At 55.3% G+C, this 17,471-nt stretch overlaps 1 protein-coding gene across 8 annotated transcripts in view; it reads right to left on the bottom strand.

Moving 5' to 3' along the window:
- Positions 1 to 16,720, bottom strand: part of Hdac7 (histone deacetylase 7) — a 37,641-nt gene extending 20,921 nt beyond the window's left edge. For 2 of the 8 annotated variants that reach the window (XM_060388707.1, XM_060388710.1), the window contains exon 1: positions 16,701 to 16,720. Coding sequence is in view for 2 of the 8 variants with exons in the window: in XM_021632821.2 (XP_021488496.2) it covers positions 16,232 to 16,250 (19 nt within the window). In the remaining 6 variants the exon portion in view is untranslated. Of the gene's footprint in view, positions 1 to 6,745; positions 7,383 to 13,769; positions 13,789 to 16,231; positions 16,645 to 16,700 lie in introns of those variants that run through there. The other 6 variants (XM_060388708.1, XM_060388712.1, XM_021632821.2 and 3 more) reach the window with 5 other exon arrangements.
- Between the last annotated feature and the right edge of the window lie 751 nt (positions 16,721 to 17,471).

Below are 17,471 nucleotides of genomic sequence, written 5' to 3'. Positions count from 1 at the left end.
TCATCCCAGGACCTAGAACACTACCTGGTATAAGGTAGTCACTCAATAAACTCGGAACCATGGGGGGGAATCTTGCTATCTCTGCTCAGTGGCCTAGGCTGGAGCTTCACGGGGATGAGGTTCATTGAGGATTTAGGGTGATACAATAAAGTCACAAGCCAGGTTTCTCTTATTTAGCGGAGGCCCCGTGTTGCTACCATCCCCTCACCCCCTGCTTTGTGTGTCCTGTCTCCCCCAAGCTTTGGGACAGCTGAACCAAGACAAAGATTCCCTGACTTTCTGGTTCCCTCTGCTATGTGGAATGTCTCCACACTCAGCAAGTCCTCAGTATCCACTGGGAGCTGAGGCCAGGGATGCCTCCGGCCTCCATCCTAGACCCGGCTCCATGGATACATTCTAAATCTGCGCAGCAACAGGAAGTCAGTCCTCCGCTGCAGCCCAGTCTCCAGGAAGAGTGTGTGACAGTGGAGAAGGCCCAGGCCACTGGGAGGGCCCAGGAGAAAGTTATCTCACCAATGAGAGACTTTTCCTCCCTGCAGGGCTCATGAGGAGTGAGGACAGAGTGAGAAGAACACAGCTTACCTGGTATCTGACTAGGGCCTGAGGATAAAGGATAAACACTAGATTCCTCCTTTTCCTTGTGCTATACCCTACTCCGCATCCTGGCTTTCCCTTCCCTGCTGTACTTCCCAGCAATGTGCCTTCCCTGGAACCCCCATCTTCCAACTCTCTGGCCCAGCTCACTCCCTATTTCTTCAAACTCTCAGGCCTCAGCTTTCTCAGGTTGTTTCTATCCCTTATGCCCCACCAACCAGTCTCTCCCAGGCCTGATGTTTACCTGTGCCAGGGAGACTGGGGCAGTGGACACCCAGGCTTACCTGGGTTCCATCTGCAGAAAGAAGAGAGGTGAAGGTGTGTCGGGGGGGGGGGGGCTACTGGCCCTGCCACTCCAGGCTGGTGGAGTGGGATCTCCAGCTCCCTCTTCTGCAGCCAGCTACCGAGTGACTCAGCTACTCAAGCGACCGACGACGAGGACTTAAGGAGGCCCCAGCTCACCCGACAATGCCCTCAGCCCTCCCTGATGTGGTCAGATACCATCTTCCCTGGGCAGCCAAAGCATGCTCCCAACAGCCTGAGGGGGAAAAATCAGGCTGGGAGGCGTGGTGGGGCCAGCAGGGGACGGGGGCGGGGGGGGGGGGACAGGCCTAGAGAAGCATACAGGAAATGTCAGGGAACAGGAATGGTCTGCACAGTGGGAAGGAGCTGGGCTGTGGCTGCAGGTCGGGAGAGATCTGGTAAGAGCTCTGAAATGGTGAAGATACACACTCCAAGGACCTCAGTGTAGGGCCCTCTCCTCCCCATTCTGTGTCCTGACACCTTGATTGTCCAAGAAAAGAAACCCACTAAGAGGCCTCAAGCCTCTTTCTGAGGTAACCAGAGCTAGAAATCTTTTCCATGGAAAATAGTCCACAAAACTACCATAGGACCCCAGGCTGGTTGGCAGCAGAAAGAGCAAGGCAAGTGTGGAAGGGGGAGTAGCTGTGCGTTCTCACAATACCTGTCCACAGTGAACACACCCTCCAGCCATTCCAGCTCAGGAACGAGGGACAGAAGGCCCTCCCAGGAAGGTCAAGGAACCTTCGGTCTTTCTGCAGGCAGCGGTTAGTGGATATGCTTCCTCAGACCAGACCACGTGCAGAAGGTTGCCCCAGGGGCCTGTGGGACACTGGCGCCCATGGCTCAGTACCAGTCCTGGGTGGACACGCTGCCCTACCTATTAGTTCAACCAGCGTTGGCAGTCTGCCCAAGGCCACACTGGCACGGTGTTCATCTGAGCTGCTCTCCTCACCTCTCATGTACTCACAGTGTCCCCACACCTCTGCATATCATTAATTATGGTATGGGTGGCAGTGTTTACCAGCCATTATCATCTGCAGTAACACTTTCTAAGGCACACGGTCGATCCTTTCGGTAACTGATGAATCACACACAATGATCTCACGACTTCCTGCCTAAGACACGAATATTTCTCAAGGTTTGTGATCCCCAGGGAATACCTACTCCAGAAACAGCCTCCTCTTCTCAGGAACATTCACATTCTGGACCCCTTCTTCTGTGGGCCCTGACCCTGAGAGGTTTCTGGACTGACTCTTTCTTTTTTTTTTTTTTTTTTTTTGAGACAAGGTTTCTCTGTACAACAGCCCTGGCTGTCCTGGAACCAGCTTTGTAGACCAGGCTGACCTCGAGACCTACCTCCTCCTGCCTCCTGAGTGCTGTGATCAAAGGCGTGCCCCACACCTGGACTGACTCTTAGTAAGCTGCCTGTATAACAGTTAATTTTGGTTGTCAATCTGACCCAACCCAGGAAGAGGTCACCTCAAACGAAGAACTACCGCGGTCAGGCAGGCCCATGGACCTGTGTGGCAGGTGGTTCCCTGCCTTCCCTCAAGGATGGACGAACTCTGACATGGAAGTGTGAGCCTAATAAACCCTTTCCTCCCCGAAAGCTGCTTTCGGTCCTGGTGTTTATCAGAGCAGCAGAAACCAAACTTGGATACTCTGCCAGGCCCAGAGCTCCCAGCATCCTGGCAATCTGCGTGCACTTCCCCTCTGACCTTGCCTTCACAGTAAGACCCTCCCTGCCTCATACCCCTGCTAACCACAGGTCTGGGCACCACGCACTGAGGACAGGAGAAAAATAACCTCGGGCCTTGTGGTTTGTTGCGCCGGCTGGAAGGGGTGGTTTGTGGCGGTGACCTATGACATAAACTCTGTTCAGACAGCCACATGGATGTGTGTGCATGCATACTGCCAAAGAGGCCAAATCCAGAAGCACTTTCTCGATAGAGCCCTTTACTCCCTCGCTCCCTGCGAATAGTTCTCTGCGTGAAGAGGGACGGTACCTCATGGTGCCTTGAGGAGGAGGGTTGAGCTGAAAAGAATATCCTGTATCTCCATTCCGGCCTGAATTTGGGGATCCCTCCTTCTCAGTGACCTCACTACCTTTCTCAGAGGGTGGCAATCATGTGGGTCAAACCACATGAAAAACAAGGGAGAATTGACCTGCAGGACTGACACCACTATCCAGGACTGAACCTCTTCACACGGCTCTTGGTTGGGTTTGGGTGCTTTCCTCAGGAGCCTGGATAAACCCCCCCCCCCCCCCCTTTACACCTATTTTGGAAGCAACTGCAGTCAGGCTTAAGCAATTCAGTCAGTGGGAGGATGTACCAAGCTTCCCTTCTGAACCAGAGCATCTAATTCCACAGGGAACCAAGAGCCTCAGATCTCCTGCTTCTGTAGGTACATCACAGCTCTTACCAAATCTCAGACTAGACCTGAACACCGTGGGGGCCCACCCTGGGGGCCCTGGACAAGCTGAGTTTCTGGGCTTGCCATCACTGCCCCAGGCCCCAGCTTTGACCTCATCTTTCCCACAAGGTGATGAGAAACCTGAGCCCAGGTTACTCCCAGCTCCCTGGTCCCCAGATTTAAGCTAGAAAGAAAGCTCCAGGAAGGCTCAGGTGCAAGGGGAAAGCAGATGGCTGTACGAGGCCAAGGTCTTGGGCTCCAGGCTGAGCCCTCTCCACCCCAGGTTGCAGCCTCAGAGTCTCTAGCTGCGATACAGGAGGAAAGCAAAGCCCGACTCCTTGTGAGGACTGGCAGAGGAGAGAAGAGGGTCCCAGGAGAGTCCAAGAATAAAACAAGGAGAAGGAACATCACGGCTGTCAGGCCTCTAAGGCCTGTGAGAGCCATGGAAAGAGGCCTCTTCTTCCAGGTATCTGACTGAGCTCCTGGAGGATCAGAAGCCACTCAGGCCAGTCCCCTCACGGCAGAGGGAGGTGTGAGGAGGTGCTAGCTCATAACCAGCAGGAGTCTAAGCAGACCACTGTGAGTGGTGATTCCAAATGCAGGTGCTGACACCTCCAGAGGCCACCCAGCTGGAGGCTGAAGAGCCTGACAGATAATGAGGCCTGTTTCCTGCTTCAAACAGCCCTCACCTGTAATCCGAGGCTGAGGCACGGGGATCAATCCTCTGAGGTCTGACTGGGCCCCTAGCTAGCCTCAAACTAAAAGAATATACACTTCTAGGAGTAAAGTGTGCCTGGCTTTGAAATACCTTTTAGGGGCTCGGGGACTAGCTCGGCTGGCAATGTGCTTGCAGTGTAAGCATGATGATCCAAGCTGAATTTCCAGCACCCACATAAAAACTTGGGAAAAGGGGCTGATGGAAAGGCTCCATGTATAAGAGCACTGGCTGCTCTTCCAGAGGACCTGGGTTCAAATCTCAGCACCCACATGGCAGCTTACAACTGCCTGTAACTGTTATGGGGGATCAAAACCGTCTTCTGACCTCTGCAGACATTGTATGCACATGGTACACAGACATACGTGCAAGCCAAACATTCATACGCATAAAATAGAACAAAAAAGAAATTTAAAAGCCAGCTGGATATACTGGTACAAGTTAGCAATTCAGCACTAGGGAGGCAGAGATAAGCGTCACTGGCCAGACAGTTTGGACTAACTGCCGCCCCAAGTCCTAGCGAGAGACCCTGTCTCAAAACAACAAGATGGATGTCTTTTGAGAAATGACACCCGAGGTTGGCCTCTGGCCTCCACACACATAAACACTCACATGCCCACATATGTACACACACGAGTACATACGCACCAACATATACACCCGTGTACACACAATTTAAAAAATGTGCTCCTACTTTATGTTATAACCTAAACAATTTTTCATAAATACATACTACCTGTAGTTACTAAAAAAATTCAGTGTGGGCTGGAGTGGTGGCTCAGCTGTCAAGAGCACTAGCTGCTCCTCTAGAGGACCTGGGTTCAATTCCCAGCAACCACATGGCAGCTCACAACTGGCGGTAACTCTGGTTCTAAGGAATATGCATAAGCATGCACGCAAAACACCCATACATAAAATAAAATAAATAAATCTTTAAAAAATCCAAAGAGCCGAAAAAAAAGTATGACAGAGCATAAGTTTCTCACCCACTCACTCCAGACTCCTTAAAATTGTTCCTGGAATCAGACCTTTTGAACAGTTCCTCGAACCCCCGCCCCCTCCAAAACTTCATGTTCTTAGCTTTGAACTGTTTCTTGCTCAGGCTTATGCAGAGCCCAGGGGACAGAGAGCGGGCTCCCAAAAGAAGCCTGTGAAGGGAGTGAGGATCTGTAGCCTTAAGGACTTTGGCTAGGTCACGTGGGGAGAGCATGATCCACGGTGGTACCCAGTAGGGCTTCAATGGGAAGAGAGGCCAGCTGCCATCAACCATGCACCATCACAGCTTCCTAATATTCCTGTGTGCCCCGAACCCGGAAGAACCTCATTCTGACACTAGGAATCCGGACCTGGTCCTAGCACACCCTCCCTCCTCGACCACGAGCATCCACCTTTGTATGTCCCCAGCTCCATCACTCCTCCCCACCCTTCCCAACAGCACAGGCTTCCTGTTCCCGTCCACCCAAACTACTGTGCGCTAGGAGTACTTGCTCCAAGCGCCTGTCACATGCTCATGTACCCAATGCTTGTAACAAGCCCCAGGAGGCTACTGTTTTTATCTCTATATGGACACATAGACTAAGACCCAGCAGCACAAATAACCCGAGGTCAGGGGCTGGAGAGATGGCTCAGCAGTTAAGAACACTTACTGCTCTTGCAGAGGACACAGGTTCGGTTCCCAGCACCCACACGGCAGCTCACCACCATCTATAACACCAGTTCCAGGGGATCCCATGCCTCCTCTGACCTCCCTGGTTCCTGTACACACACTGTGCACATACATACACTCAGGCACATACATGTAGCATAAGATTAATAATAAAAAAAAACAAAAAAAAAAAAAACAACCGCTTGAGGTCACACAGCATGATGGCTCTAGAATCCTGCTCTCAGCTAACACACACCTTGAGGCCAGCCAGCACGCAGCAAACCTACAGTAAAGAAAGCTCTTCAGAGCAGGCCAGAGGCTATCCTGACCCTATGCAGCAGGCCGGAGGCCAGAGGCAGTCTCATTTACCCGTGGATACCCATGAAAGACAGCCCAAAAAGTCTCCTGCAGTAACTGGACTTGGTAAACAATAAGACTGTTTGCCACAGGTTTAGGGGCTCAGAGGGGCATCTGCTCAGTGGCAGATGGGACCCTGGGGGGGGGTCTTGACCCACAGGTTGAGAACCACTGATCTAGATGCTCTCTCAAGCCCTCCCCTAGACTCTCTTTCACAGGAGCCCCCAAACAAGCTGCACAGGTTCTCTGCAGGTGCAGGCTCAGCGGGCAGGTAGACAGCTTGGGATGTGCGCCTACACCGTTAAAGGGCTGGGGTCGGCTGCAAAGGGACAAGAGACAGAGCTCGCTGGCAAGGCAGCTGGACACCCAGAGGTAAGAGGTTTGGAAGTGCAGGCTTCAGGCCGCCTCCTGCCCGAAGGCCCCTTCCCCTCCACCTCTGGGTGGCTGAAGCTCTAGGGCAGTTATTTTTAGCTCTTGACACCTGGGTATTTTGCAGCCACAGGATGTCCGGTTTGGAGTCTCTTTCTGGGAATCCCACATGCCGCTGTTGTAAACAGCCCCACACAGTGGTAACCCGAGCCAGGACCCAGCCTTCCCCAACTCCCCCCAACCCCCCGTTTAAAATTAATCAAACAGGAAGTAGATGTAACCATGGCAGTAGCGGATCAAGCTTCTCAAGAGTGGCAAAGTGTCCCCTCTGGCTCTCTGTCACTTACCCAGCTCCTCTGGTGGCCTCACGGATTTTGAGGCGGGGGTCCCAGGTCATTCATGCAAGAGCATGGCTCTTGCCTCTCTCTGCTAAAGAACAGCCGGACCCTGTGGCCTCTGTCACCTCCTGCGGCCTCTCCAACTGCTCCTTAGCCTTTCTGAACTCGCTTCTGTGGAAAAAGCTACCTCCCCCAGGTGACTCCCTGGGCCTGCCATCACTCCCTGGCCTGCTCTGCACTGCCCTGTCCACCTAAAGAATTCCTGAGCAGACAGGCTTTAAAGGCTGTCCAAATGGCCCTGGCATTTCTAAACATTGACAGCCCAGAGGCACTTAAAGTCTATATTCACCCATAACTCCCTTGTTCCAGCAGCTCTGATCTTACTGGAAGTTCACTACAAACCTAGCCACTATCCTTTTCTATCACAGGGAAAACATCCTAAGCAGGCAAGATCTGAGGCCCCATCTGTAATGTGGGGGCTACGAGCTTAGGGCTTGTCTCTCTCCTTCCTGGTGCCCACTTGGCCCAGCAGCCAATCCCAGCCAGCCTTTCTCAACTGCTTGCCCCAACAGGAAGCAGAGTCACCACCCCAATGCTGCTTCTGGGGGCGGTGTCTTCACCCCCTTGAGGGTTGCTACTGGGTTGGGCCTACCTGTGCACCCCACTCTTCCTAGCTCGGAAGCTCTGCCTCTCCCAGGGGCTGGTGTATCTGGGGAGGTAAGTCCCTTCCTTCGCAGCTTCCACCTGATCCACCCCAAGGTCTCCCGGCCTGTTCCTGAGGTGGCGGGGAAAGCTCCCAGCTACGTACAGTGTTATTCTAAACATTAGTGAATAACATTAATAACGTCCAGCAAGCGTGCGCTAATGCTGACCATGTAGTCCTCTACAGCCTTATGAAGCTGGTGCTGCTACAAAGGAAACCGGGGCCTGACGAGGTTAAGAAACACGCAAAAGGGCAGTGTGGCTTGGCCTTAGACCGTTTGTCTAACACGAGAGAGGCCCTCGGCTTATCCCCAGTGCCACAAGAGAGGAGAAAAGAGAAAGGAGAAAGAGCAAGAGCGAGGGGACGGGAGGGCAAAGGAGGAGAGGGGGAAGGAGGGAGCGAGGGAGGGAGAAAAGAAACTTGCCTAAGCTCATGATCAGTACATTGGCATGGGCACCTCCTAATAGGTGAAGTGAGGCCACCAACAACACACAGAACAGTAGAGTGACCCCCAGCACTGGCACGCTTCCACAAAGCATGAGCTACTCCGTCCAAAACACACCAAATAACAAAACACGCTGAGTCCCTTGCATGCCTCTGTCTCCAGGAGGCTCGTCTCCACTTCCTTATCCATCTTATATTTCCCCAGTTTCTTGATTGTGCATTTCATCGTTTTATTGGCTCCTTCCAGCAGGGTATAACTAAATAAGCAGACCTCCCAGGGCTGCCTTGGAGGCTCGCAGGCTGTGAGAGCACTCTGGAATTGTCAAGCCCCATAGAGAACGCCAGTTGCATAACCAGAGCAAGTCACCCTCAGACTGGTACTCAGAATAAACTCCCTTGGAAGGACACAGCCTCTCCCCTGGGTAGACCTTGGGCAGGTGGAAGAGCAGAGGCACCCACCAGTGCAGAGAGGGGCACCCACATTCAGAACAGCCAAGAAGCCCTAAGTTTGGGGAAGGAGGAAGGCACTGGCCACAGACCCCATCCACTCCCTACCCTAGGGGTGGGCGCCCAGTACAGACCAAGCAAATGGGAGGCATCTGGAGTCTTTGAATAGCAACAAGCTATGAATGCTGGCACTGAGATACCACATTAATATTAATGACAGCAGATACCCCAAACGTCCCCAGATCCAGTCATGCCATCGTAGCCTCCTCTTTGCCTGTTATTTCTGGGGAAATGGCAGAAGTCTATCAGGCAGAATCTCTCTGGGTGATTCCATCCCCTTCTGCAGCCAGGGCCGCCCTGGACACTTACCAAGGATCTCCCCAGACCACAAATCCAGCTACGGTGCTCACACAGCCTTCAGGGAATTCAACGGCCAGATGCAAGGTCCTGAGCAACTGGTTTGAACAAAGCAACAGCAAGGATGATTTCTAGCCAAATGGGGACTGGATAAGATGATTGTCCTGCACAGGAAGGTAGAGGCCGCTGACTGAAAGAGACAGCGTGCGTACTGCAATTTCATTTTAGCAAAAAAAAAAAAGAAAAAAAAAAAAAGACAGCCCTTTTAAGGGGCACAAGGGAAACTGGGACGGCATGTGCCCGAGGGTCCAGGGTCCCTCTCATGGTAGGACTCTGCAGAGCATGCTACTTTCCACTAATGCTACTGCCCTGTACTGTCTGCTTCTGCTGTTACCTTTGCAGTAACAATTCACTGTACAGACAAGACGCAAGTGCGTACCCCAGGAGCAAAGTCAACACATGAGAACTAGGCCACAGGGCTTTCAAGGACTCCACATCTTCCTGGACCCCAGCATCCTGAGGGAGCCCATGTTATCTGCATGCTAGGGCCTTCTGCCTCTTGTGACTCAGAGTGAGAGCCTAGCCCAGGCTAGGCAGAGCCAGGCCTTACTTAATGAATGCCTGTCAGCTGAATAATGATATTTCCTGAAAGCAATGCCTCATGTCTCTTCCAGGCCCAGGGCACTGGGAATACTGCTGATGTCACCGACCTGCCCACCCCTCCTCTGCTTCACCCTCCTCTTCAGGGCTGCCAGGGAGGAGCTAAAAGAAAGGTCACCAGCAGCAGATGTTGGCAAGGTATTCCACATAGGAAGCCATCAGGGGCCATCTATCCAGGATGGCACGGCAGTCTCTTTGACAAACCAGCTGGCTATGAGGCCTGGGGTTCCCCTCACCCCGCTTCTCTGGGAAGGGAGTGAACAAGAGAAGCGGGGGTCCCACCCTGTGACTGCTGGCTACAGACTTCTGCTGTTCCAGGCCCACAGGGGTGGAGGAATCTAGAGCAGGGAATTTGGCCTGTTTTTTTCTGTGAACTGGGGCTGGGCCCGGTTCTGTCATGTCTCCAACATTCTCCATTCCTGACCTTCAAAAATATGAACAATAATATCAATAATAAGGATGAGTATTCAGTGCTCACTGGTTTCCTACTAGGCATGACATAAGTCACTCACACCATCTCCTCTAATCCCTATAGCAACCCTGCGAAATTGAAAATATTATTATTTCCACATTAGTGAGGAAGAAACTGCGTCCCAGGGAAGAAAGTGCCCAGGCTCGGCTTGTTGTTGAAGAAGAGAGATTAAGCCCAGATCAACCATTCTCTCCTCTTGTCCCTATCGGAACTGGCCCTTGCTGGGTTCTGCCACCGGCACTGGGCATGTGAACTAACATCTGGAGGATGCTTTAGACTCCAACGAGAGAGTTTACACTCCCCGATGAGGATGACGCTGGAAAAGCCAGGAGAAAACAAACTTTGAGGCCTCACACCAGTCCCCACGGCTACTCCACTAGCGTTCAAACCCTGGTCTTCCCCATTTTACACAGCCTTTCTGGCCCAGAGCCGTATCTCTTTGAGCCCTGGGCTCCCTGCGTGCAGCCCTGCAGAGTGGCGGAGTGAGGGTGCTGCCTCACCAACTCTTCATGGTGACTCACTCCGGGACCCAGGGGAAGCACAGCCCCGTTTGCCGCGCCTCCAGCTCCCCGCCTCCACATTTGCTAACCGAAACCCGAGCAGCTATTTTTAACCCTCCAGCTCCCCCTTGCCTGGGGCTCCCCCCTTCGCCCCCACCCCCCTTGCCCCAACCCGGTGGCACCAGTCTGTCATTCTGAGAGCACTTCTACAACCTGAAGGCCCCGGAGGGCGCAGCGGATGCCCCGGACGTGCAGGTTTGTGGGGCAAGCAAAACAAGTCGGTTACAGCCCAAGTCTCCGAATTCCCCCACCCCGACTCTTTCCGAACCTGTACCTCCCAGCCTGCCCCGCTCCTGCCTGCCATCCCGAAGGCTGCAGAAGGGGAATCCGACTTCTGGGCCGAGGGCTACCGGAGGAAAGAGGAGTGGGCGCCTTGGACCCAGCTCCGCAGGGAGCCAAGCGGAAGGCAAGGGCAATGGGAGCTCTCTGGTTATTTCCAGCTTATGAAGCTGAGGGTTTCGGACCGCCACGGTTTCCCATCCCAGCATGGCAATATGAGAAGAGAAGTGGCCTGGGGATAGTGTGGGAACACCGAGTCCCATCTGCCTCCTGCACTTTCCGACCCCCAATAAGAGCCTGCCACTGAGGCAGGGAAAGGCTAGCAGGCAGGGGCCTAGAGATGAAAGCACTGGAGGGGCCTGCAGGGAGGGAGAGGGAAGCAGTTCTCCTCTCTTCCTTCAAGGCTCCTCCGGTCCTCAGGGGCTGCACTGTCTTGTGCCAGCTGCCAGTGGGAAACTCTGGGTCTCCCAGGAAAAACCCTCTACTGAGGAGAGGAAGAAGAAGTCTGAAGGCTGCTGGCAGAGAGCAGGGAAGTTATGCCCAAATTGCTGGGGTGAAGGTTAACCTCCTTAGAGGGGGGTGTAGGGGCAGGCCTGCAGGTGGACCCAAGAGGGAACTTCCTTCAGACGGAAGTAGAGCAGGTGGCTTGAGCCAGACCCCTCTGCCCCTCTGGTCTGAGAGACATTCAGCTTGGGGAGCAAATATAAGGGCACAGAAAGAGAGCCCCGAAGCTCTCTGGCCTGAGCCCCGCTGGGCAGCTTCTTATGAGCCCTGCCCACCTCAGGCCCCTACCCTTATTTCTGGTTCTGTTATCTCCCAGGACCCCAGTGTTCTCGGAGCCTCGATCCACTCTCTCTCCCTGGTGACCCTGAGTTAGATAAATAAATCCCAGTGGCCACAGAGGCAGCCAGCTACACCCAGAGGGGAGGGACCTGGCACAGTGGTTCCCCCAGGTTGAAAAGGTAGGAAGGGAAAGAGCCAGGAAGGAAGTAGAGCAGGAGGGTTAGGAATGGGCGGTGCTTGGGAGCGCCTGACAGAGCCTGCCATGTTCTTAACTTTAATCTGAGCCCTATTTGGCCGTCCCTGCTTCTCTGTCCCTCGGGTCAACCCGTGGTGGCAGTGGTAGGGGTGGGGGTGGGTGTGCATGAGGGAATAAGATTCTGCAGTCCCCCAGACTGGCAGTCCAGTTCCAACCCTCAGTGAGAGCTCAGTCCAGATCGCATCCGTCACCTGTATCCGGGGACTCACTTCTAGTCTGGGGAGAAAAGGTGTCGGTGTCCCTCAGACCTCCTGTGGCCACTCTGTCTAAGGAAGTCCCACTATGCTGCTAACCCAGTTCGTGTCCTTCGGAGAACTAATCACCAGGTATAAAATTATTCATCTCCTCATTCCTGCCCATGCTTTCTTGTTCTCCAGGAGAGCAGGAGCACCCTGAGGTCAAGCGTGTACCTCTGTGCCCACCGCACATCTGTATCTAATGCATGCCACAGAGCTCGGCACGTCTGTAACAAACGGATGAACTGCTTGCTGAGTGACCAGCTTGGCAAACGGGGTTCCCTGGCTGCCAGTGTGGTTCTTGAGGGTTCCGAGGTCTTCCCACACAGAAGAAAGGAAGGTAACAAGAACAAAGCCAGAAAGGTTGGAACGCCAAAGGATAAGTCAGTGCCACTCTGAGGCAGCATCTACGGCAGCCGGCCCTACAGGGTCCCCTTCACCACACCCACCGGGTGTGAGTGTACACACAGGTACCCACACCGAATCCTGGACCTGTCTTGGAAGCGTGCATTGTGTCTGAATTCTTTCTCTACATAGCCCCGTGACCTCAGACCACACACCTTCTGCAGGTCTGTCTCCTCCACAGAAATAAACAAAGAGGTTGACACAGGTTTGGGCACCAGAATCAGTCACCATGCAAGTGAGAAGGCAGGTTCCTCTCCTGACTCCAGCCACCATGCAAGTGAGAAGGCAGGTCCCTCTCCTGACTCCCGCAGACTCCGACAGGCAGTGGGAATGGGGCCTGATAATATTCTTTGTACTTTCCTCACAGGGTCCTGAAGCAACTGGGCCAGTAACTAGCATTTAAAGATGATGGACAGGATGCCAGACATGGCAGCACATGCCTGAGGCAGAGGCAGGCTGATCTCTGTAAGTTCGAGACCAACCTGCTCTACAGACTGAGTTCCAGGACAGCCAGGGCTAGACAGAGAAACCCTGTCTTGAAAAAAAAAAGGACAATGCACTTTACACACATCTGGACACCTGTGAAAAGCAGCTCCTACATAGGTACACTTGCTCTGAAACTATCCGTAGGCTCTATACACCTCACACAGAACCATAACTTACAAAGGTGCCCATGACACAGAAGACACACATCTGTGCCACATGTGTGCACAGCCCCAAACACTCTACAGGGCCAGCACATGGATCACAGATTGCCACAGAACCACCACATCGATATACACAGCCCTGGGCAAACACAAGACGCCCACCACATACCCAGTGCGCACACACATATCGCATGGAGGCGCACGCTAAACAGATGCTAGCCTGAATTTATTTTGCCTCTGGGAACAAGCCCAGAACCAAGGGAGCTACGCTGTGCTGATGAAAACATCCCTCCTGCCTCTGCCCCCACCCCAACCCCTGTCCTCCACTACCCCTTGAATAACTGGAGGAGAGCAGTGGAGAAAAAGATGGGATACGAGGAAGCAGAGGCAGAGGAAGGGGCTACACTTGGTGTCTAAATCTGCTTGGAGCCTTCCCCAAGCCCAGCCTACCCCTCTCCCCCTGCCCCTTGCGCACCAGGAGATAGTATGGGGCTTCCACTCAGCCCGCTAGTCAGTGCTTGGTCAGGCCACTTGTCTGGATTCCCAGGCCCTGGTCCTACAGAGCTGAAAGGGTTGGGGAGTAGCGAGATGTGGGGGCTCCCAGCGTGCGGGCCACTAAGGAAAGGGCTGTCTGGAGCACCTTCCTGCAGCCTAAGGCCTAAGGCCCCCATGGAACGTTACCACAGAAACAGGGAAAATATTGTAAGTAAGACAATACCCGGCGGGGTCACCTGCTCCCCAGGCTTCCTGCTGTGTTACCCACCCCCCATCTCATGGCACTCACAGCCTTCTCCAGCCTCAACCTGGGCCTCCCGGTCCAGCCGGCGCTCTCCTTCCTGCCTCCCTTGGATTAGGGAAGCAGCCTCAAGCAAAAGCTCTGCCCTTCTGTGATTCCAAACAACATCAGGGATGGCCCGGTGGGCCCCCCACTCCTAGTCCCTGCCACCACCCCCCAACACAGGAAATCAAGGCTTCCTGCCCCAGAGGAAGCGCCACATCTAATGAACAAATCCAACATATACAAGTGCACAGTCGTGGAGCTGGTGGGGCCTCCGGGGGGGATGCCTTGGAGTCATGCATACCCTGCGCTCCTCTGGAGGCTCCAGACCACAGCTGATGAAGAAAGAGCTTGGGCAGGGATAGGCACTGGCAGAGGCACAGGGTCTGGCTGGAGCCATTCCCTGGCTGGGTGACCCTGGGCCCTGCATTAGTAGCTTACCTTCCTCTCTGGGCTCGGTGAACTTTAAAACTACCAGTTCTTAAAGAAAGGCCAGGGGGAAAGAAGGCAAAAGAGACGTGATGGCTTTCAAAGGTTGCCATCTTCCCGGTCCTAGGAAGCATGCCTACAGCTGCAAAAGGGTCCTCGTTCCCCATCACTGAGCCACCAGGCGTTCTAGGTGAGATCCATTATCCCGGAGGCAAGGACCTAGTATTCTCTACCTGTCCCTGCTTCCTACTGAACACTGGTTATTTGTGGTCAGTCCATCCGGTTCTGAGCTCTGCAAAGCGGACTCAGAGTCCCTCCACGCCACCTCCTGCGATGTCAACTGTGGGAAAAGCGAGCTTAAGTGAGGTGACCAGCGTCAAAGAGAAACCTTCTCTGCTGCAAAGCTCAGCTTCTGCCCCTCATAGGAAGAGAGAAGAGAGAGACCCAGCCATGGGGCTGAACTGAGCGACGGGGTTCAGGTGCACACGGTTTCCAACCTTCCCGAAGCCCAGCTCTGAGCTCCTAGCTTGGGACTACAGAGAGGGGGACAAGGATCAGCCCCGGCGGGTTCTGGACCTGGTCCAATCTCAGTTATCTGGATACCACACAGTGGAACTGCTCTGTGCCTCAGTTTCCCTCAGGAGGGACTGTAAAGATGAAAATTACTTAGTTACTGAGGGGAGATGTCAGGGAAATAGAGAGCAAGGAGGTGGGAGTGAATGGATGGTTTGCAGCAGCTGGAGAAGACGTTGGGAAGACTTGTGAGGGTTGGCAGGGAGGGGAGGGGAGTGTGGCAGCCTACTGGGTCCTCTTGGGAAGAAATGGGTCACCTAAGTACAAGTTAGAGGGTAGAAACCAACCAAAGTCACGGTCTCCAATGGCTGGGCAAAGAATCTGAGCGAAGTCTCCTAAGACTAGGTAAGTCTGGAGCACGGGTTCCTGATTCCAGATGTTGAGCTCCCATCAGGGCCACCGAGGGCCAATGTCCTATTATCACCCTAAAAATTTGGCAGGCAGAGCTGGGCCTCAGGCAGATGCTGAGTTGGGATGTGGGAAGGGATAGTTTGCAGCAAGCCAACCAGCGCCAGATGCAGGAGGCTTTTGGAAATGCTGGACAGCCAGCAAGGACAGTTCAGGGCTCAATGGCCAGCCCCAGGTCGGCCCCAAACCGGCAGCCAGCGGGAAGGAAGTGGGCCGCATTCGGTGACCTGCAGGACCCAGTTTTCTCTTCCAATTTACTGGCGGAGTAATTGTAGTGGAAAGACAGCTCAGCTGCCAGATTTGCCCGGGTTCTCATACGTCTCAGCACTAACAGACCTGGGGCTGGGGGGCGGGGGGCGAACACACATTCAGCTCCCTACAGCTCAGTACTCAGCCTGCAACCCCCAATTTCCCATACCCTTAAGGGCACTAGCCCTCACAGTTCAACTGGGCACAGGTGTCTGTCTCTCCCCTCTGATGGGTGATCAAGGATAAGGGGGTGATGCTCAGAGCAATCTCCCAGCCCAGTGTCCCTCGAGGGGACGTTTGCCCCAGCCACGGGATCTGAGTAGGGCCCTGCCCGGCTCCACGAGATGGGGGCGCTGATGTCCAGCCCCACAAGTCCGGCCTCAGTTCAGTGGGTCCTACCCTTTACCCTCCCGCTTCCAAACCTTCCGCCCCGGAGCACCGCCCCCTCCCCGGGCCTCGGCGGCCGGCCGTGCCTCCGGGATCTCGGGCAGGAGGGTGACGGGACGCCCAGCCCTTGCACAGGCGGCCCCGGGCCTCCCGCTGCCTCCCCGGGGCCTGTCGCTGCCCGGGAGCGGGCGGATGTGGGCGCCCCGCAGGAGGCCGGAGTCGTCCGGCCCCGGAACCAGCCCGGGCGGCGAGAGGGCTACAGCTGGGCCGAGCGGGCGCGGTCGAGGACGCACGGAGGACCCGGCCAGCCGGACCGGCCGGAGACCCAGCCGCATCCGCAGCAGCCGGAGCCCGGGCGGGCGGCGCAGGGTGCCGCGCGCAGGGCGGGGCGGGCGGGGCGGGGGTGGCCGCCCGGTACTCACCCGCGCCGGGGCTGTGCATCCAGGGGCCGGGGCCCTCAGAGCCGGGGGCTCATGGCGGGCGGGGGGCCGGGGCGCCGGCCTCACATCCCCCCCGGTCGCCGGAGGCTGCAGAGCGACTGTGAGACGGCGAGAGGAAGGGAGGGGGCCGGGAGGGGGAGGGCCCTGGCAGCCTGGCCGGCCGGGTAGGATGACAATGGAAGGAAATGCTTTATCTGAGTCTGAGAGCGGGCCAAGGGGGAGGGGAGGGAGGGGGCCGGCGCTCGCGGCCCTGGGACACACCACCCCGGCAGGCTTTGCTCAGCCGCACTCGGGCTGGCGGCAGGCACCGATCGCGGAGGGGCGCGGCGCACCGCCCCGGAGGCAGCGCCGAACCCGGAACGCGGGACGCGGCCGGACCCGCGCGCGGCCGCCGAGCCCCAGCCGCGGCGCGGCGCTGCACCCCGCGCACAATTCCCGGAAACCCAGATACCTGAGAGCGTGCACCCGTGCCTACACAGCGTACACGAGCTTGCATCCATGTTTACACAGGCCGGGGTGATTTACACCTCAGGGGAGGACTCCCGAGCACACATCTACGCACATAGGAAGTCCACGCGGAGAGAGCCTACACGTAGGGAGAGCAGGACACGCTTGGAGTCCCGAGCAGGGAATCCCAGACGGACACCCCCGCCCCATCCTAACCCTCACACACACAAGCGGGACTCGCTTCAGGAAAACTTCAGGATCTGATTTGAATCACTGCCCAGTCCAACCCCAGTGGCACCCCCCGCCCCCCAATGTCTGCTGAGGGGAGCAGAAGGGTCCAGCCTGTTCCTATTAAAAGGAAAAAAAAAGGGGGGGTGGTGGTGCAGTTTTTGGAACTTTTCTTTTTTAAAAAGAAATTCCTCAAGGGATTTCCTTCCATCCTCTCCTCTTCCTCTTCCACTCCTCTCCCTCCACAATGACCCTCCTTTGCACCCCCCCCACGCTGGTCCCTATGAGTCAAACTTCAGCAATGTGCCCAGTGTCCCCCCAGTGCATTACAGCGGATCACAGAAATGTTCCAGTCTGTGAGTCGGAATGCAGACGCCTCCAGCCCTCCCTCAGCTAATAAACTCAGCCGAGGACTGGCTTTGCACGGTAGCCCTCCCTGCCTCTCCCCCAGTCTCCTCTTAGATGGTGGTGGTGGCGAGGTCAGATTCAAGGGTCAGGGGCTGAGGACCCTCCCACTGTGCTTCCTGGCCTGGCCTATCAGCCCTGT

The sequence above is a fragment of the Meriones unguiculatus genome, chromosome 8 (genome assembly GCF_030254825.1).
Source record: "Meriones unguiculatus strain TT.TT164.6M chromosome 8, Bangor_MerUng_6.1, whole genome shotgun sequence".
NCBI lineage: Eukaryota > Metazoa > Chordata > Mammalia > Rodentia > Muridae > Meriones > Meriones unguiculatus.
The sequence above is the reverse complement of the archived record's forward strand: the minus strand, read 5'-3'. Positions and strand labels throughout refer to the sequence as shown.